General features: G+C 35.4%; 3 protein-coding genes and 8 non-coding genes across 11 annotated transcripts; 5 read left to right on the top strand and 6 right to left on the bottom strand.

Moving 5' to 3' along the window:
• Nucleotides 1-3,198: 3,198 nt before the first annotated feature.
• C11G10.12 lies at nt 3,199-3,325 on the bottom strand. The gene has a single exon (NR_072672.1). It is a non-coding gene; the product is annotated as an Unclassified non-coding RNA C11G10.12 (non-coding RNA).
• C11G10.7 lies at nt 3,199-3,325 on the top strand. Its single transcript, NR_072671.1, has one exon. It is a non-coding gene; the product is annotated as an Unclassified non-coding RNA C11G10.7 (non-coding RNA).
• Nucleotides 3,326-3,456: 131 nt separating this feature from the next.
• C11G10.6 lies at nt 3,457-3,724 on the top strand. The gene has a single exon (NR_072673.1). It is a non-coding gene; the product is annotated as an Unclassified non-coding RNA C11G10.6 (non-coding RNA).
• Nucleotides 3,592-3,724, bottom strand: C11G10.10. Its single transcript, NR_072674.1, has one exon. It is a non-coding gene; the product is annotated as an Unclassified non-coding RNA C11G10.10 (non-coding RNA).
• Nucleotides 3,725-4,567: 843 nt separating this feature from the next.
• C11G10.5 lies at nt 4,568-4,716 on the top strand. The gene has a single exon (NR_072675.1). It is a non-coding gene; the product is annotated as an Unclassified non-coding RNA C11G10.5 (non-coding RNA).
• C11G10.8 lies at nt 4,568-4,716 on the bottom strand. Its single transcript, NR_072676.1, has one exon. It is a non-coding gene; the product is annotated as an Unclassified non-coding RNA C11G10.8 (non-coding RNA).
• A 4,725-nt stretch (nt 4,717-9,441) lies between these two features.
• C11G10.1 (BRICHOS domain-containing protein) lies at nt 9,442-10,832 on the bottom strand. The gene is made up of 4 exons (NM_078116.5): nt 10,610-10,832; nt 10,405-10,557; nt 9,873-9,980; nt 9,442-9,821 (listed from the first exon to the last, which is right to left on the bottom strand). The coding sequence occupies exons 2-4, from the start codon at nt 10,555-10,557 to the stop codon at nt 9,690-9,692; spliced, it is 393 nt and encodes a 130-aa protein (NP_510517.2). The 5' UTR covers nt 10,610-10,832; the 3' UTR covers nt 9,442-9,689.
• A 100-nt stretch (nt 10,833-10,932) lies between these two features.
• C11G10.11 lies at nt 10,933-11,060 on the bottom strand. The gene has a single exon (NR_072677.1). It is a non-coding gene; the product is annotated as an Unclassified non-coding RNA C11G10.11 (non-coding RNA).
• Nucleotides 11,061-13,300: 2,240 nt separating this feature from the next.
• C11G10.9 lies at nt 13,301-13,395 on the top strand. Its single transcript, NR_072678.1, has one exon. It is a non-coding gene; the product is annotated as an Unclassified non-coding RNA C11G10.9 (non-coding RNA).
• T10B10.8 (Nucleotide-diphospho-sugar transferase) lies at nt 13,366-18,305 on the bottom strand. Its single transcript, NM_078117.3, has 7 exons — nt 18,174-18,305; nt 17,777-17,943; nt 15,600-15,776; nt 15,234-15,550; nt 15,076-15,175; nt 14,857-15,024; nt 13,366-13,724 (listed from the first exon to the last, which is right to left on the bottom strand). The coding sequence occupies exons 1-7, from the start codon at nt 18,298-18,300 to the stop codon at nt 13,431-13,433; spliced, it is 1,350 nt and encodes a 449-aa protein (NP_510518.2). The 5' UTR covers nt 18,301-18,305; the 3' UTR covers nt 13,366-13,430.
• On the top strand, nt 16,491-16,938 carry T10B10.9 (uncharacterized protein; the record flags this gene model as incomplete). The annotated part of the gene is made up of 2 exons (NM_078118.6): nt 16,491-16,659; nt 16,720-16,938. 2 exons carry the CDS (start codon nt 16,491-16,493, stop codon nt 16,869-16,871), a joined length of 321 nt encoding a protein of 106 aa, NP_510519.1. The 3' UTR covers nt 16,872-16,938.
• Nucleotides 18,306-19,201: the final 896 nt, after the last annotated feature.

Below are 19,201 nucleotides of genomic sequence, written 5' to 3' on the forward strand. Positions count from 1 at the left end.
ATTACTGAAAGGATGTGGGGGATGTTTTGGAAATCGGGGTTCGTATTGGGGTTCACACATTCTCTGTAACTGTAAAATATTTTTGAATTTTCCTCTTAGTATTCATGGTCATACAAAAAGTGGGGTGCTAGACTATTAGAGACTGCAGTACTAATAGAGGCTGCAAGACTAATAAAAGAAATACGGTAAATACTTTGAAAGCTCCCAAAATGCGGGAGAAGAGACGCAAAGTACTAATTTGATCTCGCATGGTTATGAATGTGCTGACGTCACATTTTTTGAGCTAAAAGTTCCCGCATTTTTTGCACATCAAATCGTAATGGGACAGCCTGACACCACGTGAAGACTGGGTAAAACAACATTTTCAAAGAAACTTACAAGTTGATAGACTTGGGCTCAATTTTTATGGTGGTCCTAGATTTTTTTCCTACATGAAATTTAAAATTATGCAGAATTACAGAAAAAAGCTGCGATCGTACCAGCGGTCAACTAAAAATCAAGGGTGTACTGTATTTTTGATTGTGTCAACTGACTGTCAAAAACAGTTAGAGAATACAGAAGATTTCTTTGCTCAAAATTAGAAAACCACAAAAGAAGAGCAGTTGAGAAATGAATTCCACCGGGCACCGCCTCTGCGTTTGCCAAATGAAAGGAAATTACGGTGGAAATGAATCCCGGGGAATAGATAATGACGGAGCGAGTAAAAACAACGGGGGAAAATCGTGGAGGGACGAACTCACTACTCAAAACACTTTCCTTTGAGGAGCAGAAAAAAAAAAAGAAAAGCGAATAGAATAGGAACCAAGAAGTACAGCTCCATAGTTCTGTCTGTCTCTCTCTCTCTCTCTCTCTGTCTTTAAAGTAGAAGGAGAAAGCCCCTCCTTCCCAACCAGTTTCACAATTACGCTTCCAAAAAAGGAGTCAAACACTGCTCCCCCGTCCCCTTTTGCGCGCTCGGTTTCCCGCTACCCGCGTGTTCTCCTTGTCCTCCTTGTCTCCTACGTTTTGCTCATAACTCGAAGCGCGGAGCACATCCTCCATCTTGCTCTCCCACACACGACACACACTCTTCTCGCCACCAATTCTCCTCAGTTTTTCGTCGTTGACGAAGAGCAAGGCGTCACCACGTAATTGATGAACCACAGCCACCGACGCCAATTGGGTGTGAAATATGGTTCTTGACGGTGTAAAATCGGGAAATGATTGATGGGCATAGAGGGCACCCGAAAGATGAGAAAAAGGCGGGATTGCATGAATTTGCAAAAAAAAAAAAGAATACGGTAGATTTGCAAAAATATAGATTGGTTCACAATTACCTCTATATGTTTCCTAAAATGTACCGAAACTTGTTTACAGGTAGTCCATAAGTTGTGTGAACTATCATTTTAATAGTAATGTTCGTTTTTTTTTAATTGCAACCTTAAAACAGGAAAAAAATCAAGTATTTCTCAAATTCAAACACCTAGCACTTCTTGGAATTTTTTACGTTTACTTACTACACATTATGACAGTGTAGAACATGCTATTGCAAAAATTACAAAAACGATATACCTTATTCAAACAACACCTTTGAAAACACAATATTACCGTATTCTTTTAATTTCCAAATTTTGTATAAGAAACAAGAGAAGAAAGTTGAATTTAAAAAATTTGATAGAGTACCGAAATCCGAGACTTTGATTTTTTAGGCCAAAAATGACCCATAGCTACCAAATTTCATAATGATACGTTTTGAAAATTTCTCGAAAAAAAGTTATGATGGTTCAAAGTTCTAGAAAAAAAGGCCCATTTTTAGCTAAAATCAAAATTTTTGGTGTCGCAATCTGGAACTCATTTTTTTTTTAAACGCATAATAAGCGATCACAATATTACAATATGCTGAAAATGAGCCTTTTTCCAAAACTTTGAACCACTATAACTTTTTTTTTTGAAAAATATTCAAAACTTCTCATTACGAAATTCGGTACTTTTGGGCTATTTTGGATCTAAAAATGCAAAGTCTCAAATTTCGGTACTCCGCCTTTAAATATCAGTGACAAAAACAAATTTAGAGCAGAATTTCAAAACGTATTCAAGTTGTGTTTACCTAAATGTTTAATTCAAAAGTTTGATTAGGCATATGATTTAGGGGTGGGCGGCACTTGTCATTCTGAAAATTTTTTGTCAAAAAATTTGGCAAATCGACAATTTGCAGGAAATTTTAAATTCCAGCAATCTGCCGATTTACCGGTTTGCCAGAAAAAATTGTTTGTGGCCCACCCCTGATATGATTATTGTAGGTAATGTGAACTAATAGTTTCCGTTCTCTTTTTTAAAAATGTATTTAGCTGTAACCCAAATAAAATTAATATTTAACTTAACATCTCAATAGTTCCATTACAGCCCGTGGTTTTTTTTCGACAATTACAGTTTTTGTTCGGTTTTTCAAAATTTTGCAGAAAACTACCAAAATACTTTTTTTTCTGTATCTTCAAAAGAATGCGGAGCAGACCGAAAACATTGTTGAATTTTTTTTCTGTGAAAAAACACTCTTGAGAGATGTTAAACAAAGACGCATGGTGCTGTTCACATGGTGGCAAGGGTAATTTTTCAAAATCTGTTCTTGAGTTGACATATCAGTCTGTCAGAAAACCACTTTTAGCCCTCCAAAAGTATGGGTTCATAGGAAGTGTGGTAGAAGTAAAAATAGTGCACTGTGAGAAGTGTATATAAAATAAGAAAGTTTGAGAATTAGAAATCGGGTTTAAGCGTAATTTACAATTAATATTTGATATTTTTGAAATGGAAAGTTGAATTTAAAAAATTAAAATTATTTTGGGTTTGCTTCTAGAAAAATTGCCAACTTTTTACGTGGAGTTCAATAAAAAAAAATTCAACTTTTTGTTTATTCCAGTTATAAGCAGTTTAAAGCAAAGAGTCAAAAAATATAGGTAGGTTTCAAAATTAAAAAGAAACGTCTGCAAACACACTGTAAAAATATTTAAAAATTGCAATGAACTCAGCTACAACTAAAGTTATGCATTGTTGGAATCTTGAAAACTAGGAACACCACCAAATAACTGATTGAATTTAGTCTCTCATGATTATCGTATCCTCGAGGGACACAACAAAATTAGTTTTGGAATATATGAGAGCTGGGGGGGGGGGGGTAACCGGGGGATGGGTCAATTGTAGCATATCAAGAGTGAGGAGAGTCGTAGGACCATCCGTCGGGTCTCATCAAACACACAACAAACAACTAATAATTCTGTCGGGTGCGAGAGGGCGAACTAGAGGAGTCAACTCCTCGTCATATCCCCCAGTGGGACGGCTCGCGGGAGCCGACGTTCCATCGGCCTATCTTTCTTCTTTTTTTCCTCTCACGTTCTAGTACTCAATTATTTATTTTTTTTTTCGCCTGGATCGAGCCTGTTGTGCATAAGAAGATGTAGCACCAGGATATGTGATATGATAGCAACAAAAGAAAGTGCAGGGCGGGAAAGTGCTAGAAGCGAGAAAATAGCAAATGATCGCCACATTCTGAGTTCATTGTGAATGAGAATGAGTATGAGAATGAGGATGACTATGAGAATGAGACACGAGGACAAGAAATAGCAAGTGTTTCGGGGAAGCGTTATCAAAACACATAAAAAGAGAAGCGCCGGAAAGAAGAAAAATGCTGCTCGTTCATCAAAGTGACGACTGAACAGGTCACGGCATTTAACTTTGGCGCATCGGTAGTAGCACCACTTTTGTGTTATTTTAAGAGGATGTATGTGATTTATCAGTTTTTAGGGATATACAATATGATAACTACCTGATAGTTGACTGAAGAAATAATATAGTTTTGATTTACAGCCAAGTCCTTTTTGGTTATTCAAAAGTGGAAGTGGAAATTGGACCACTATGAAGATTCCGTACACTTCATAGGCGTAGGCAGGTTTATAGGCAGGTACTCTGTCTTGTAGCAAGCCCATCTCAACAAACATATGTAAAAAAGTTTAAGAAATGTGTTGGTTATTCTATATCTATTCGATGTCTATTGCATTCGGGAAAATGACCCTAAATTCATTTTAAATGCTAACTTTAAAAAAGTGGTGAAAAGAATTTGATTCAGTATTGTATCCTAAATTTTCCGGCTAAGGAATCTCCAGCGTTAAAAAAAAGCTTACAAAATACTGTAATTTTTAAGGCTTAAAAATTTTTTAGGCTAAAAATTGAAATAAATTACAACACTCAACTGAACAGTTTCACAAGAATTCTTCAGCGGTTTCCTAACTAACGAAGCGTGAACATTTTTTAATTATCCTCTCATCGTTGTGAAATCTGAAGAGAAAGAGGAAGCTCTTTGGGCAATTTCTCTTAAGATTGCCCAAACTGATAAAGGTGTACACACTTTGGCAAAGGTCGAACTTTAGTGTAAAGAGTTTTAATAAAAGTCAAAAAAAAGCGGACTAGTTGTGAGTTTGAAAGTATAATAGTGGTGGTTGTGGTTTGGGCTTGATGTGGGCTGAGAAAACCACCGACTAAGTGGCACAGAATTACCCAATAGGGGGGCAGCGTACAAATAAGGGGGTGCTCACACAAAAATAAAGGTGGATAGATTATAAGGTTTGTTGAACCTACACCACACCCCGACGAACCCATAAACCGCGCCGTCGGCAAAAGCTCGACGAGCGCCGCCTCCTCCTGACTGGTTCCGCCAAATTTGACTTGACGTTGTAAAATGGGTTTTTTGCGCTTTTTTTCTCCTACTCTCTATTCATCCCCCCCTATGACTCGTCCCTTGTTCCAAGTCGGTTTCGGTTCGGAAAAACTGACACGCAGCGTTAAAGGTGATGGTATGATCAACTCCACGGACAGACACGTTTTATGATCATCCTCTGGGAGTTCGTAAGACACCGGAGAGAGGAAAACAGAACAATTCGAGTGAATTCGAAGGAGATTCTTTTTTAGGAAATTGGGAAATCGTGAATGTAACTTGGGAGAGCTTGATCGGAGGGTATTCCACATCAGGGTTTTTTACCGGCAAAATGGGCAAATCGGCAAATTGCCGGAATTAAAAATTTCCGGCTAACCGGCAAACCGGCAAATTGTCGATTTGCTGAATTTGCCAAACATTTTCGGCAAATTGTGGTTTTGCACTTTTTTTTTTGGAAATTTCAGAATTTCAATTTCAAATGGCAAAATTAAACGCATCATGTGAATGTTTTTACATCGATTTTTAAAAGTAAGAAAATTCTATGAAATTATGTAGAAAAATCGGGAAAAAAAATTCAAAAAGGCACAGTTTTAAGTGTTTTCGTCTAATGAAAAATCCCTTTGCACATTTCCGGCCAATCTGATATCCGGCAAACGTCAAATCGGCAAATTTTGCAAATATGCCGAATTTGTCGACAAATCGATTCGCCGAACAGAAATTGCCGCCCACCCCTGCTCTACAGAGTTTAGACAAAATAAAAAGTTTGTGGAAACGTGACAAATGAATGCTAAATAAATTTTCCGAAATAGCTGACCCCAGTTCATCAAAAGTTGTCAATTTTCATAAACATTTACTGGAAACTATCAAAACATTTTACAGTTTTAGTATTGTCATTTTAAACAATTTTGATGGTAGTTAGAAAATTTTTTTACTTTGTAAAATTCAGCCAATTTCATAACTTAGAAGTAACTTAGACAATTATCACCTAGTAGTGTAAAATGAAACAAAAAAGTGAACTCTGCCAAAGTCATAACACAACGAAGAGGACACTGGGGAGAAACGGGCTTTAAATAATAATGAGAAACGTGAGTAAACGAGCGAAAAGGACACATTTCGAGAATTCAGTTCTTCTTTGCCACATCATTTTCAATGAACACGGAAACATTTGCTTTTTCCCAGCGAGCCAAAAAAAAAATGGAAAAAGATCTGAGAGCATTTTTGGAAACACTGCCCAAGAAATATTCCCAAGGACATGCACGTCTAATCCTGAACTCGTCCTACTAAACCGTTTTGAAAAATGAGTAAAACAAGAGGGTCTGTCGTTAAAACGATGCCGAATCTGAATCTGGGTAAGGTCTTTGGAAAGCGCACGAAATATTAAAATTTTATGCGAGGATAATTCGATGATTGTCAATTGAAGTACATGAGTTTCCAGAACTTGAACTTGATTTTTTGTGCTCAATTAAATACAGTGAAGCCGCGCAGCTCTTCGACAAAATGGAAAAAGAAGCGCATAAAAATGGAATAGTATGTCATAAATGTGAGGAAGACTCAATGGTATTTCTTGTCTTTTGCACAAGACATGACGGCGTGGTTATGTGAAGTCATTAGTCCCCTTTTTGGCGGCTTTTGACGACTCTCGCCTTTTTTTTTGATGAAATGTGCATTTAACACACGCACGTCGTTGAAACCTAAAATTTACACCCGACGAAATTGGTATGAGATCAATTTTCACCCAATTTCGTTCTTTTTTTTTTGTTCTTTTTTGTTCTTTTTTCGCGAGATGAGACGTCAAGGAAATTGATTCACAAGATTATCCTGGTATAAAATTTGGTTTACAGCTAAAGGTAAGAGTAGGTAGGTAAGGTAGGTAAAGTGTTTTATTATGATATTTGGTCAATTGGAGTCATGATAAGTCTATTTAGACAAAATCCCGACTGGCGCTACTTCACCTTAAAGCAATTCGGAACTATTTTTTTTAACACTGTCTATCAAAAATCGTAGTTTTGTAACTGGTAAGGTTTGGACACAGAACAATTATTACGTACTTAAAAAAAAATGTTTTTATTGATTTGAAAATCATTATTAACGCATTACAAAATATAGTATTATGTTTGTAAAGTGGTAGGTACCATGACAACTTTTTGCCAGTTTTTAAGGTCCGTTTTGATTTTTTAAACAGATCAAATAATCATTTTCGAAAAATTCAAAGATTTTCCTTTTTGTCTATGTACATTTAATTTTGAATTCGAAACTTAGACATCAAAATAGGCGTTTTGTAGATTCTCCGGACACCTCTACTAATAACGCTAAGTACAAATAAAGATTACGCATTGATTTATTATTCTGAAATTAAACAGTGTATGCCAATTTTTTGTTTCAATATCATACAACATTTTATAAAAAATCCAACTCTGGTTCTGCTGTTGTTATACAAAGCAAGCAACATGTAGAGCTTGGAAGCAAATCGAGAAAAAAGTAGAAGAGTAAGAAGCTGATGAGTTGCCAAATGAATAAAATAAGTTTGTTTGGACATGCCTCCAACATCTCCTCATTGCTTCACTAAAACAACAAATTAAGGAGTACGGTAATTGAGCCGAAACAACAAATTCAATTGGAAGTTAAGACGTTGAGAGCGAAGAAGTTTAGGCATTGAATGCGCCCCCCCCCCCCGCTCCCATCTCTGTGTGTGGTGCAACTCATTTCGGTGAGTATCTCATCTAGCCGGGCTTCGCCACAATGGACTTCCAAATACAATTATCAACTATTTTGAGATGGGGAGTGCTTCCGCGCGGACCTATTTCTTTTTTGGAAGGAGTTAGTTGCACAGAAGGACATTTTCACTTTTTTTCTCTTGTGCAATTGCATTGAAATGAAGATGTACAAGTAGAAAAATGTGATGGTGTTGGCTAGGTAGCTTCAACCTTCGTTTTTGTAGATTTTCAAAAAGTCCAGCTTGAAAAGATGGACTTTTACTTTGAATGTGGAGCAGCGCCAGTGGGGAAAATGTTTAAAACTACTCCTATGGTGCCAAAATAACCAAATCATTTACTATATATAAAGCGCTTATTCTGTGCGTCCATAGTTTGTAGTCTATGTAGTCTTTGTAGTCTGTGAAGTTTTGGCTTCTGTGGGGATAGTGAGTTGGGGTTAGTGTAGGGATATAGTCGGGGTACTGTAGTGGTACAATAGTGGTACGGTAGGAATACTGTAGGGTTACGGTAGTTTCAGAAAAATTAGTTTTCAGCCTCAGAAGTCGGGGGCCGCGCCGGAGGTGCGGTCCACGGCTGGTATCATAATAAAACTTTTCAAACATTTTTTGAAAATGTTTTATTTAATGTCAAAAAGTGACTATTACTCCGTTTTTACCACTCATAATTTTGGAAGTCGACCGGAAAAAAAAATTTCCCATCCCACATTTTCATACTGTAATTTTGTTTTTATATATCGTAGTAAAAGATTATAGGGGTCGGAACATGCGACACTGCTCTAGAATTCCTCAAAAACTCATACTTTTCAAAATTTTGGCACTATGCCAAAACTATGACCGAAAATTTTGAAAAATCTAAATTTTTTTAGAGTGTTATTTTTATATTCGTTCGTTTTGGATCATTATACGTATACGTATATTTAGACAAAATCCACACTGGCGCTACACCACCTTTGAAATACTTTTCACGATAGTGCAAAAGTGCAAAAAAGAAAAAAAAATACATATTTCCAGGAGTTTTCCTAGGTGTTCTTTTCTGTTTTGTTTTGTTATTGATAATTTGCTTAATTACATTTTTTTTTGAAAAGCAGTTATTGCTATAATAGAAAATTTTTTTAAAGGTGGAGTACCGAAATCTGACACTTTGCGTTTTTAGACCCAAAATGGCCAAAAACTGCCGAAGTTTGTAATGAGGCTTTCTGAAAATTTCTCAAGAAAAAGTAACGTTTACTTGAAACCCATTGACTGTAAATGTACTTAAATCAACAAATAAACATTTAATAAAAAATCAAAACATTCCTTAAAAGTTGATAAGAAAATAAAAATTAAGTTCCAGACTCTGCGACACCGAGAAATTGACAAAAAATTTTGATTTTAGCTGAAAATGAGCGATTTTTTTTTGAGAAATTTTCAAAACGTCTCATTACGAAATGTGGTAGTTTTGGGTCATTTTGGGAATAAAAAAGCCCCAGATTTTGATACTCCACCTTTAAGTGTAAGTTTCAATAAATATTTGTTTGATACTGTTATTTTTGTAAAAAAAAACAACAATAGAAGAATTTCATACAAGTTTCTTAGAATTATTTTGATGGAGATAAACAATATTTGAAATAACGCTTGAAATGTAAATGTAAGAAAAATAAAATCAAAATGAAAAATGTTTCGATTCAAAAGGTCAGTTTACACACTATCTCTAAGAAACACTGAGAGTGCATTTTGCGAAATGTCGTTTTGTAACTATCAAGCGAAAGACTCGTATCCGATTTCAACAAACTGACCAAGCTCTTTCCATGTAGTTATCACATTTTGCACTCTTCGGATACGCAGACAACTACTTTTAGAAGTCGTTTATCAAAAATTATCACAAAAAAGGGTGTGCGGCAATAGTGAAAGTGAGGAGGGTTAAGCTTAAAACTGTTTCGATATCTTTTCTAACATTAAATTGAAAAGTGAAAGAAAATCTTTCGTTGTCATGAATGATAGCTTTCTCCGGTATTCGGTTACACAAACACATGCAATTCGTCTATCTTGCTTTCTTTTAGGCTCTCCTAGCAAATTGAGAAGTTTTATTGTAATTTACAAATGTACAATTTTTTACATAAACAACAACAGTTTAAAGATAACGTATTAAAATTCAGAGAAAAGTAAAGTCGAAACACGTAAAGCCATGAGCACAGGGAAATTGGGAGAAGATCACAGGATGGTTGATTTTTGAGTGGAAAAAGATAGATGTGAGAAAATTCTTGTACATTACATTTTTACAGGTCATGACATTTAATCACGTTTTAGGATTAGGGACTACGTCGATTTTTCCAGAACGAAAGCCGGCGTTCTTCCACAAAAGTCGACACCTTCGTGGTCAGCAACGTTCTCCAATAGTTCTTGTGTCAAGGGGGAATTGACGAAGGAGAATTTAGAAATTGAGATTTCCTGTAAATAATTGAATTGATATTTTGCACTATAGGTAGGTAAGGAGGGTACCTTAGACATTTTTGCCGGCAGAATGTAGCATCGATTTTTAGCGTCAATTTTGAAAAGGACCACTTTCTTGTGGCCGACTATAAGGCGCTTCACATTTGACGTAGTGACCTGGAATTAGAAGTTTAAGTTTGAATATGAAATATTCATCAACTAGGGCTCCCATGAGGTCGCCGCAACGGCGCCTCCGCCGGAATCACGGTGTCACTCAAGCACACCAAGCCACTCATTTCACGCCAAGCTGCGGAACTCCGAGCGTGTCGGCCGCTCCAAATAACTACTTTTCGCATTTTATTTCACACCCGCATATTGCGCCTCACTCAGCTGGGAGCCCTATCATCAACATAACGAGATTATTTTGTTTACAAATTTTCAATAGAACATTTATGGGTTGATTATAATAAAAATGTTTGAAATATTTATGGTAGAAAAACCAAAAAAAAATTGCTTATTTTAACATATTTTTAAATACCAAAAAGCTTTTATTAAATTTGCTTTTTTACTAATATTAATTTTTAAAATTTCTTCACCTTACCTCACTCGGAAGCTCAAATGGTTCATAACTTCCGTGATACATATAGCTTGCAATTAGTAGCGTTAGGCCTGCTGAGAAAACTGCAATCAATAGGGCAGTGATAGTCAGGCACAAATATCCACAATCTTGATTTTTCGATTCAGGATTTTCCATCTGAAATAAAATATTAAAAATTGGGAATTCAAATAACATTAGTTGCACTTACTGTTTTCTGGGACACAATAAGAAAATTTAAAGAAAAAAACAAGTGAAAAGCGACTGTGTCACCAAGTTCGGTGCGAATTGACAACAACTGTCACTTCTCAAAAAATGTTGTTGGTTCTAGGTTCTAGGTTAACTCCGCCTGTGAAATCAAAGTTTCTCTGGTAAGCAGGAGGCATGATGTCGCCGCCCATTGAATGACCGTCGTCTTCTCTTCTTCCCCCTTCGGCGACCACTTCTGGGATGGTCAATAAACAGGGAGATGTGTAATGTAGCGCCTGTAGTTGTCTCTGCGTTTCTCATTTTTGATAGTTTCATGTTAAGGTAATATGATTTTAAATTCAGTTCACCTTTCGGTTTAATTTTTATTCTGCACACTATTATTGCATTTTGTTTTCTTCAAACAAAATAATTTCAATAGACGAAGATAGATAGGGATGTAAACATTTTTGTCGTCTGAAGCCAAAACAGCCAAAACACCAAAAACAGTCTTCTCGTTCTCCATGAGATAATCCTTGTCAGCTGACGAACATCGTTATTGTGAACTGATCAGTCATACGACACATTTCTGACCAAAAGATAAATTGAGAAATTCATCAAGTTGATGTATCGCGCCAAATTCTTTCGGGATATCAAACGAAAAAAGAACGAAAACTTTCCTTGTTTTTGAGATTTGTTCTTGTTATGGATGAAGGATATCAAGAGATATTAATGTTTTCATTGCCGTCATACAATGGAATTTCTCAAACACCGTCCATGACTAACATCGTTAGCCAATTTGTCTTTTGATCTGGCGAAGTCTGGCGATAAACTGTTGAAGATCTGTTGATGATGCAAAGCGTTCTTGTCAAAAAGCTGTAGACTATAAAGCTATTTATATCACAAAAGATACATGAAAAATTCGCATTCCAAGTTGAAATGATTTCAGAATTGATTTTACTATTCAACTTATTCAAAAAAAAGACCAGAATTCAATTTTTATAGTGCATCTCGCGCCTCCAGTATAGTGCGGCGCGAAACCCGAAAAGTGTCGGTCGCTGCGAATTGGTGTGAACACCAAGCCTGTGACTTCTCGCCATTGGGCAAAAATGAGGCAAGAGGCCGGCAGCTTTCAGGCAGGAGTCAGGCCCTGAAACCGCGCCTGCCTCCCATGAAAGCCCTGGGTGTAACTACAAAAAATATACAATTTAACACTTTCATGATAATTCCAAATTTTACGAAAAATATAACTATTTATTAAAATTAAGAAGGTGAGAAATATAAATGATTTCCTGACAAAATTGAGAAAACTCAAAATTTTAAACAAGTTACATTAAGAAAATCGGATTTTTTGGACTTTTTCAAAGTTTTATACAAAATCAGAAAATCGATAATCCACTTTTGAAGACATCAGGGTGGCCCTAAAAGTGAGATCCCCTGTTGCATCGTAGTAGTTAAACTATCTAAAAGATCAAGAACCTACACTGTGTCATAAATCTGAAGATTCTCAACACGTTTACACGTATCTCTCCAAAATATGTGATGAGAGATCGTTCGAGTCCAACTGTCTACTTTTTTTTTGAGAAGATCATAAATCGACAAAACTATTCCCGAATAATCAACCGTAAATCTTTATTGTTTTTCATTTTTATTGCATAATTACTTTTCCGAAAATAGATTTTTGGTTATTGAAATTGCTTTTGTGAAAAAAACTTGGATAAAAAAAGGTAAATTCAAAGCTGGCATGTAGCATTTTTTTAATTTTCCTGAAAAATGCACATTTTGTTATAAAATAATATAAATTTTTCGTTTGATGATGTACTTATGGGGTTATTCAAGTAATGTAGCAAAATGTATTTAAATACATTTGTGACGTCACAAATGTATTTAAATACATGTTTTTATATACTTGAATACAGTCGTGACGTAATTTTTCTACACTTTTTAATTTTCCGACACTACTTGAATAACCCCATTAGAAACATTGAAAATTGATTATCAAGTTGAAAAAAGTGCCTAAAAATTCCATAATTTTCAGGAACTGACCAAAAAACTGTAAAAGAAAACTGTTGCTTTTAATTTGGTAAGGTCAATGAACAACTCTGCTTGCAAGAGAAACGATTTTTAAAGAATGACCCAAATTTTTAATAGATTTTGCTTCAAACTTTTGCAGTGAATTTTAATACTATGAAAAAGTTGTTTTTATAAATCTTATATAGCTTTTCGAAAAATGTGGCACTTTCACTTTTTTTTTAAATTCTCAAAAACATTTTAAGACTTGGAAACGACCATTTGTGGCCCAAAAAGCAATATAAAACTTTAAAAAATAATAATTTCTGTTAATTTTTGTTTTAAATTTTTTAAGATTCAAATTTCAAAATACAGTTTAAAAACACCTTTGGGAGAAACTTCAATTTTTTCTATTTTACACTCGTTGAAACTGGAATAAGTGACCTTCGCAACCCAAAAAACAATTGAAAACTGAAAAATAAAATTTCCTGCCCATTACTCGCTTCTCCGTAACTTTCTTTGTCTACAATTTCCATTTGACCATTGCATTGCGTATTTTTAATTTGGTCAAATCATTTTTCGCATTTTTCACCCTGCCAGCGGTCATTAAGAAATGACCCTGCTGCCAGTTTAAACCTTTCGAAAACCGGTCGCTTTCTTTTCCTTTTTTTTTGAAGCAAGCGACCAAGACAAACGATGCCCTGTCAATGTGAAGTCTTTTCCTCGAATACCTTTGGAATGGAAAAAAAAGTATGGAATTGAAAGATAACAAAAACGAACATTATTTATATCATTTCATCTTTGTTTTTCTATTTTAAAATGGCAATTAATCATCATCATGCTACGTAATGATTGTTGGGAAGGATTTGGTATTTATGAGTTTGCTGTCTGCTGGGTTTCACGATGAGCGAATGGCGAATGAACATGACAATGAGAATCTGTTGGGCAAGAATGAAGAAGATTGCGGTGAGAACTCTTGTATTGAAGTGCGAGATTTGAAGGACAATGAGCCAAGCAAGTGCGTAACATAGCATTGTGAAGAACACACATGAGATTATCGACTGAATTTTTACATCAAAACCTGATCGCAGTCGGGTGTAGATGGCCGTCAAGATTGATGTTGTCCAAGCCTGAATAAATTCTTTAAAAATGTTTACAATCATTTACTAGATATAAAGCGCTTATTCTGTGTGTTCATAGTTTGTAGTCTATGTAGTCTTTGTAGTCTGTGAAGTTTTGGCTTCTGGAGGGATAGTGAGTTAGGGTTAGTGTAGGGATATAGTCGGGGTACTGTAGTGGTACAATAGTGGTACGGTAGGAATACTGTAGGGTTACGGTAGTTTCAGAAAAATTAGTTTTCAGCCTCAGAAGTCGGGGGCCGCGCCGGAGGTGCGGTCCACGGCTGGTTTTTTAATATTTGATTCATGGGACATCTGTTTTGTTCTATTTTTTGGTTTTTAATAGCAGATCGAATTCCAGTTAGACTATCTTTAGCAAAATACTCTACAAATTTGGTTCATTGAAAGTGGAGTAGCGCCAGTGGGGATTTTGTCTAAATGCACTTTTAATGATCCAAAACAACCGCAAAATAATAATAAAACACTCCAAAAATTATAGATTTTTCATAATTTCCGGTCAAAGTTTTGGCAAATTGCCAAAATTTTGAAAAATACGAGTTTTTGAGGAAATTTAAAGAAATGTCGCAAGTTTCGATCCTTACAATGTTTTAATACTAATAATTTAAACACAATTAAAACATAAAAAATGTCGAAAAACATATTTTTTTTGGTCGACTACCAAAACTATGAGTGGCAAAAACTGAGTAATTGCCACTTTTTGGCAGTAAATAAAAATATTTCAAAAAATGTTTGAAAAGTTTTATCATGATATTCGGTCATTTTGGGACCAAAGGAGTGGTTTTTAACAATTTCCCCACTGGCGCTACTCCACCTTTAAGCGGTATAAGGTTGTGCGGCAATCGCAAAATTTCTAGTCCAAAAAAACTTGTTTTTGCAGCTTCAGGTAGTATAGCAGTCTAAGAAAGTCTTGCACGAACTTAGGCTAGTTTTTGAAATTTTCGAATAGTTTTTGTTTTAAGGTTTTCAGCTTAAAATAAATTAAAATACGCTCAGTGTGCTGATTAACTTATAGAAATATTTCAAACAAATTTTTTGTACACAGTCGAAAATTAGTGATGTACCCTCTACTCTGCAGTCAAGCCTCTAAAATTCAACTTAAAAAAAATTATTGTTAAAAACTCACCAAATTTGACGTGAAAAACACCCAGGCAGCAACAGGTTGTGCAGACGGATGTGCAAGTTTTAATGCAAACCACATTGAGAACAAATATATGGATTGAGAAACTAAATGAGTTTCTATGCTGCTGACACTCCTCGTACTGATTACGTTGACCACAAAGCGCTCGATAACCTGAAAATATTATAATTTGTGAAGTTTTTACTCAGCTTTATAAATTCTTACCAGCTTTATGACAAGTAGAGAAACTATGAGCAAGCAATTTGTGGTGGCCAGAGAAACGCATGTATCAAAATCTGCACTTGATCCTTGCTCCATTTCCTGCCTGAAATTTAAATGTATGTGACATTTGAAAAAAAAATTGTGTCTATAGCTAATGTTACCTTGCATCCAACCACATCCAATTTAAGTCAAATATCGGATAGGTCCACCACAACCATGGCTTTGTTGGCCCAAGAGTGTAATGGAAAATTGCAGGGTCCACAAGTAACCTTCCATTGTTCAAATAATACATTCCAATATCGTAATTAAATTGTGCAGATAATCGATTCATGGAATAGTTCTCGCACGTATGCGGTGCTTTGTTCGGGTCATACATTGGTGCAAACTTGAGATCGCTAAAGTAAGTGTTCAAAAATCCTTGATCACCGCCATCGTATGACTCCGCTGATGCAACATGCTGCTCCATGTCATGGAAGACCTTAAATTGCATTTGATTTGTAAACATTTTAGAGGATCAAAAAACGTACAGTTTCATTGGTTTTCAATACGAAAACCCCCGAGTTGAACATATCCGAGTGTCGAAATGAGGCACAAAATGATCCACACTCAAACAAGGTTGAGATGTCTCGAGTTGGCAAAATATCCAAATCAAGATGGACGATGACGTCAAACTCGGTCATCGCCCAGAGTCGGATTTTGGTGTACTGAAAAATAAAAATTTGGTGAACAATTAATGAATGAAAATCTGAGTTTAAATTTTAGTAAGACCTTGTGTACTAGATTGGAAATGTTTTTCAAAGTTATCTTTTCTTTCAAAATTTCACACACCAACAAAAATTTTATCAAAAAAAAAAACGTGCTATAAAAATTTGAACTTGTATATTAAAAAAATTGCACTGTGAAGAGCTTAAGTTAGAAGAAAACTTTTTCACAGTGAGCTAATGATGAAAGTGTTCAACGTATGCCAAAAAAATTAATGTTCTCTAAAGGTAGAATAGGGCCAGTGGGGAAATTGTTGAGAACCATTTTTATGCTCCCAAAATGACTGAATATCATGATGAATCTTTTCACAAATTTTTTTTTTGAATATTTTTTATTTACAGTCAAAAAAAGAAAATTACTCCGTTTTCGCTCATAACTCATATTTTTGGAAGTCGACCAAAAAACAATTTTTACATTTTTTATTGTACTGTAATTTTGCCTCAATTATTTGTATTTAAACATTGTAGGGGTCGGAACATGCCACATTGCTTTGGATTTCCTCAAAAGTTTATATTTTGCCAAATTTTGACAATTTGCCAAAACCTTAAAGTTTTTAGAGTGTTTTATATGATGTTCAGTCGTTTTGATATGATATTTGGTCGTTTTTGATAAATGTTATAAAATATCGATGTGGTGGGAACAATACGCAAATTCGGATGGTATTGTTCCCAGCACCATACATATTTAATGGTGGGATACTAAAAATCGTCCGAATAAAAGCGGGCAGCACAGCCAAAGATCGTCATATTGTCATGAAATCATCGATTCTCCTTCTTCTCATCGGATTTATTCTCGTCAGAGAAAATTTTCTCCCGAATGTGACTAGTGAGTTTCTTTTCATTCAGTAGTCGTCTTATATGGTTTTCAAAATAACTTATTTTTCAGACGACGAACTTCTGGTCATCGGAACCAAGATGTCGCCATCGGCAAGATTTGGGTGGGGGCCACCGAATACACCCACTGGAAAAGGATCGTTCGTCCAGCCACTGCCGAACGACGGGTCCCCACCCAGTCCCGTGACTCCGCCGAAGAAATGAGTTCTAATTTTTATGCCTTTCACTCTCTTGTGGCTTTTTGAAAGGAAATAAATGCATTTATTTATTATAAAAAAGGTCCCCGAAAATATTTCAGATATTGAAGATGGCTGGACCCTTGAAATGAGGATCTGAATTATGGCCTATAGAAGGTGAAGAACAGCCAGCGGAAAATGATTTACAAAAAAAAAATATTTTTATGGTCTCAAAATGACTGAATATCATAACTGGAACTTTCAAAACGCCTTCGCCTGCCTTGCGACTCGAGCCGCGCGTTCTGGATACTGCGGCGCGGGACCCGAAAAGTGTCGGTCGCTGCGGAAAAACCACTGTTATGGTGTAAACTCAAATCGTTGACTTCTCGCCATAGTCAGGTAAGAGGCAGGCGTTATGTCGTTGAACCGTGCCTGCCTCCCATGAAAAAAAAATCTTTGACATTCACGTAAGAATCTGGGAAACCTCAGTCTTCATTTTTTTTTTGAGTAAAAAAAACCTTCAGAAACATGTTATGCTATTCAAGCTAAAAACGTCGGAAACTGAAAAAAAGATCCATTTTGAGATAAATATATAGACAGTACAAATTTGTATTTGTATTTGGATTTATTACGATTGAAATCGTGAAGAAAAAATGAATAGTACCTAGGCAACAGGAGCCACGAATTCAATACAATTGGCTGAGCACAAATAAATCAATAAAAACCAAGAAACAGAAACTGGACTCTTAGCAGCGGATCAACACTCCTTGATTTTTGAAACTTGATTTTGCGGCTCATGGCGCTACCCCACTTTAAATTGACTTTATGAAATCTAAAAATCTAGTACACAAATATCGAATGATATACATTTTCAATCAAAATTTCAAATTTGAACAAGTGATTCAAAGCCAGCAAAAAAATTTAATCACCTACCTGATACTTCCTAGCTTTGTGCGTTTTAATATATGGTGTGTCGATCTTGGTGTCATTACGCACTATAACTCCTTGTTGCTTCAACTCATTTATTGAATATTCTGTTATATCCTGTGTCACGATGATGATATATGGAATTGAAGAGTTCAGCTTTTTCAGCCGATATGCTGAAAATTTTCGAAGGTTGAAAAATATACAATTGGTTCTTGTATTTGTGCACTCAAAAATGTTTTAGGTGACCAAGTGCATTATTCACTTGGGCAAACATTCCAATGCGCAAAGGCCAATCCTTTTGTAAAGGATCATACGAAAACTACACTGTGATTTTTTGTGGTCTTTCTCTCTTTCTCTCACTTACTTTTTCTTGTGACGTAGAAAAGTTTATAATCGAGCTTACCTAATACTTTTGCAGGAATCAGAAAATCATTTGATGACAGTACAGACACAAATGCATATTTTTGAGCACTAACTTGCTCATTCGGAAAGGTTATCAGAAACAATAAACCAAGAATGAAAGCATTCATTCAACCTGTAATTTTTTGTAGACAACGTGAAAAACTTAACGATAATAATAGAAAAAATGCGTCTTGATGAAAGAAGAAAAAACTGAGCACCCCGGGAAACACCCCCGACTCTAAATCGGAAAAACAATCAAAACTCACCACTCAAATCTCACTGATCAAGAGTATAACAACCTGATCAGTGTCAATAAACGGCATTAATCAAGTTTTCATTTTGGAAAAAAAAACATTACTGGTCTGCCGAAAATGACGGAAGCCGAGAGAAATAGGGTAAAAACGCGACAATGTTTATTGTCCAGGGCTCGTGTTTGTGAAGCGGGAGCTCTGAGGAGAAACAAACTACGAGGGAAGATCAAATTGTGATGAACTAATTATAGTATACATAGACAACAAATTAATAACATGACAACTAATGTTTAATTCTAAATCATTTAACTGGGATCAAACTTAAGCGAGGTGAAAACAAAATTAAAAAATTGGAGGAAAAAAGTTTAAAAAAAGCAGTTCGTGCAAACGCTTATAAATAATTTTTGTTTTTCTTTTACACTTTCGATATTTAATAATTTCTTCCTAATAATGGGGACTATTCTTTCTTTTTCCGTAGTTTTTGCTGTCGAGATAATAAAATATTTTTAAAAAATTTTAATTTATTTTTACCAATTTGGATTAATTTCAAAGAGGAAATTTTTTTAATGGAAAATTTTTGCACTGAAAAATAGTTTGCAAATACGATTGGTTTGCAACAATTTTTTTTGTTGTTTCATTCACATAAAAATTGAAAATTCTAGAATAACTTTAACTACAATTAAACTCTAAAAATTTTTCCACAAAACCATGAACGACAAAAATCTCAAAGGAAATAGAGACACAATGGCGATAGGAAAAGAGAAATGTGGTGCACGTC

The sequence above is a fragment of the Caenorhabditis elegans genome, chromosome X (assembly GCF_000002985.6).
Source record: "Caenorhabditis elegans chromosome X".
Classification (NCBI taxonomy): Eukaryota; Metazoa; Nematoda; class Chromadorea; order Rhabditida; family Rhabditidae; genus Caenorhabditis; species Caenorhabditis elegans.

What these genes read in the sequence shown, in the direction of transcription:
- C11G10.1 (NM_078116.5), bottom strand. Translation starts at nt 10,557, where the DNA reads ATGGAAAATCCTGAATCGAAAAATCAAGATTGTGGATATTTGTGCCTG. An exon ending in CATTTGAGCTTCCGAGTGAG is followed by an intron (nt 9,981 to 10,404) that starts GTAAGGTGAAGA and finishes TTCTAATTCCAG; the next exon opens with GTCACTACGTCAAATGTGAA. An exon ending in TGCCGGCAAAAATGTCTAAG is followed by an intron (nt 9,822 to 9,872) that starts GTACCCTCCTTA and finishes AATTATTTACAG; the next exon opens with GAAATCTCAATTTCTAAATT.
- T10B10.8 (NM_078117.3), bottom strand. Translation starts at nt 18,300, where the DNA reads ATGAATGCTTTCATTCTTGGTTTATTGTTTCTGATAACCTTTCCGAAT. An exon ending in GATTCCTGCAAAAGTATTAG is followed by an intron (nt 17,944 to 18,173) that starts GTAAGCTCGATT and finishes GAAAATTTTCAG; the next exon opens with CATATCGGCTGAAAAAGCTG. An exon ending in ACAAAGCTAGGAAGTATCAG is followed by an intron (nt 15,777 to 17,776) that starts GTAGGTGATTAA and finishes TTTATTTTTCAG; the next exon opens with TACACCAAAATCCGACTCTG.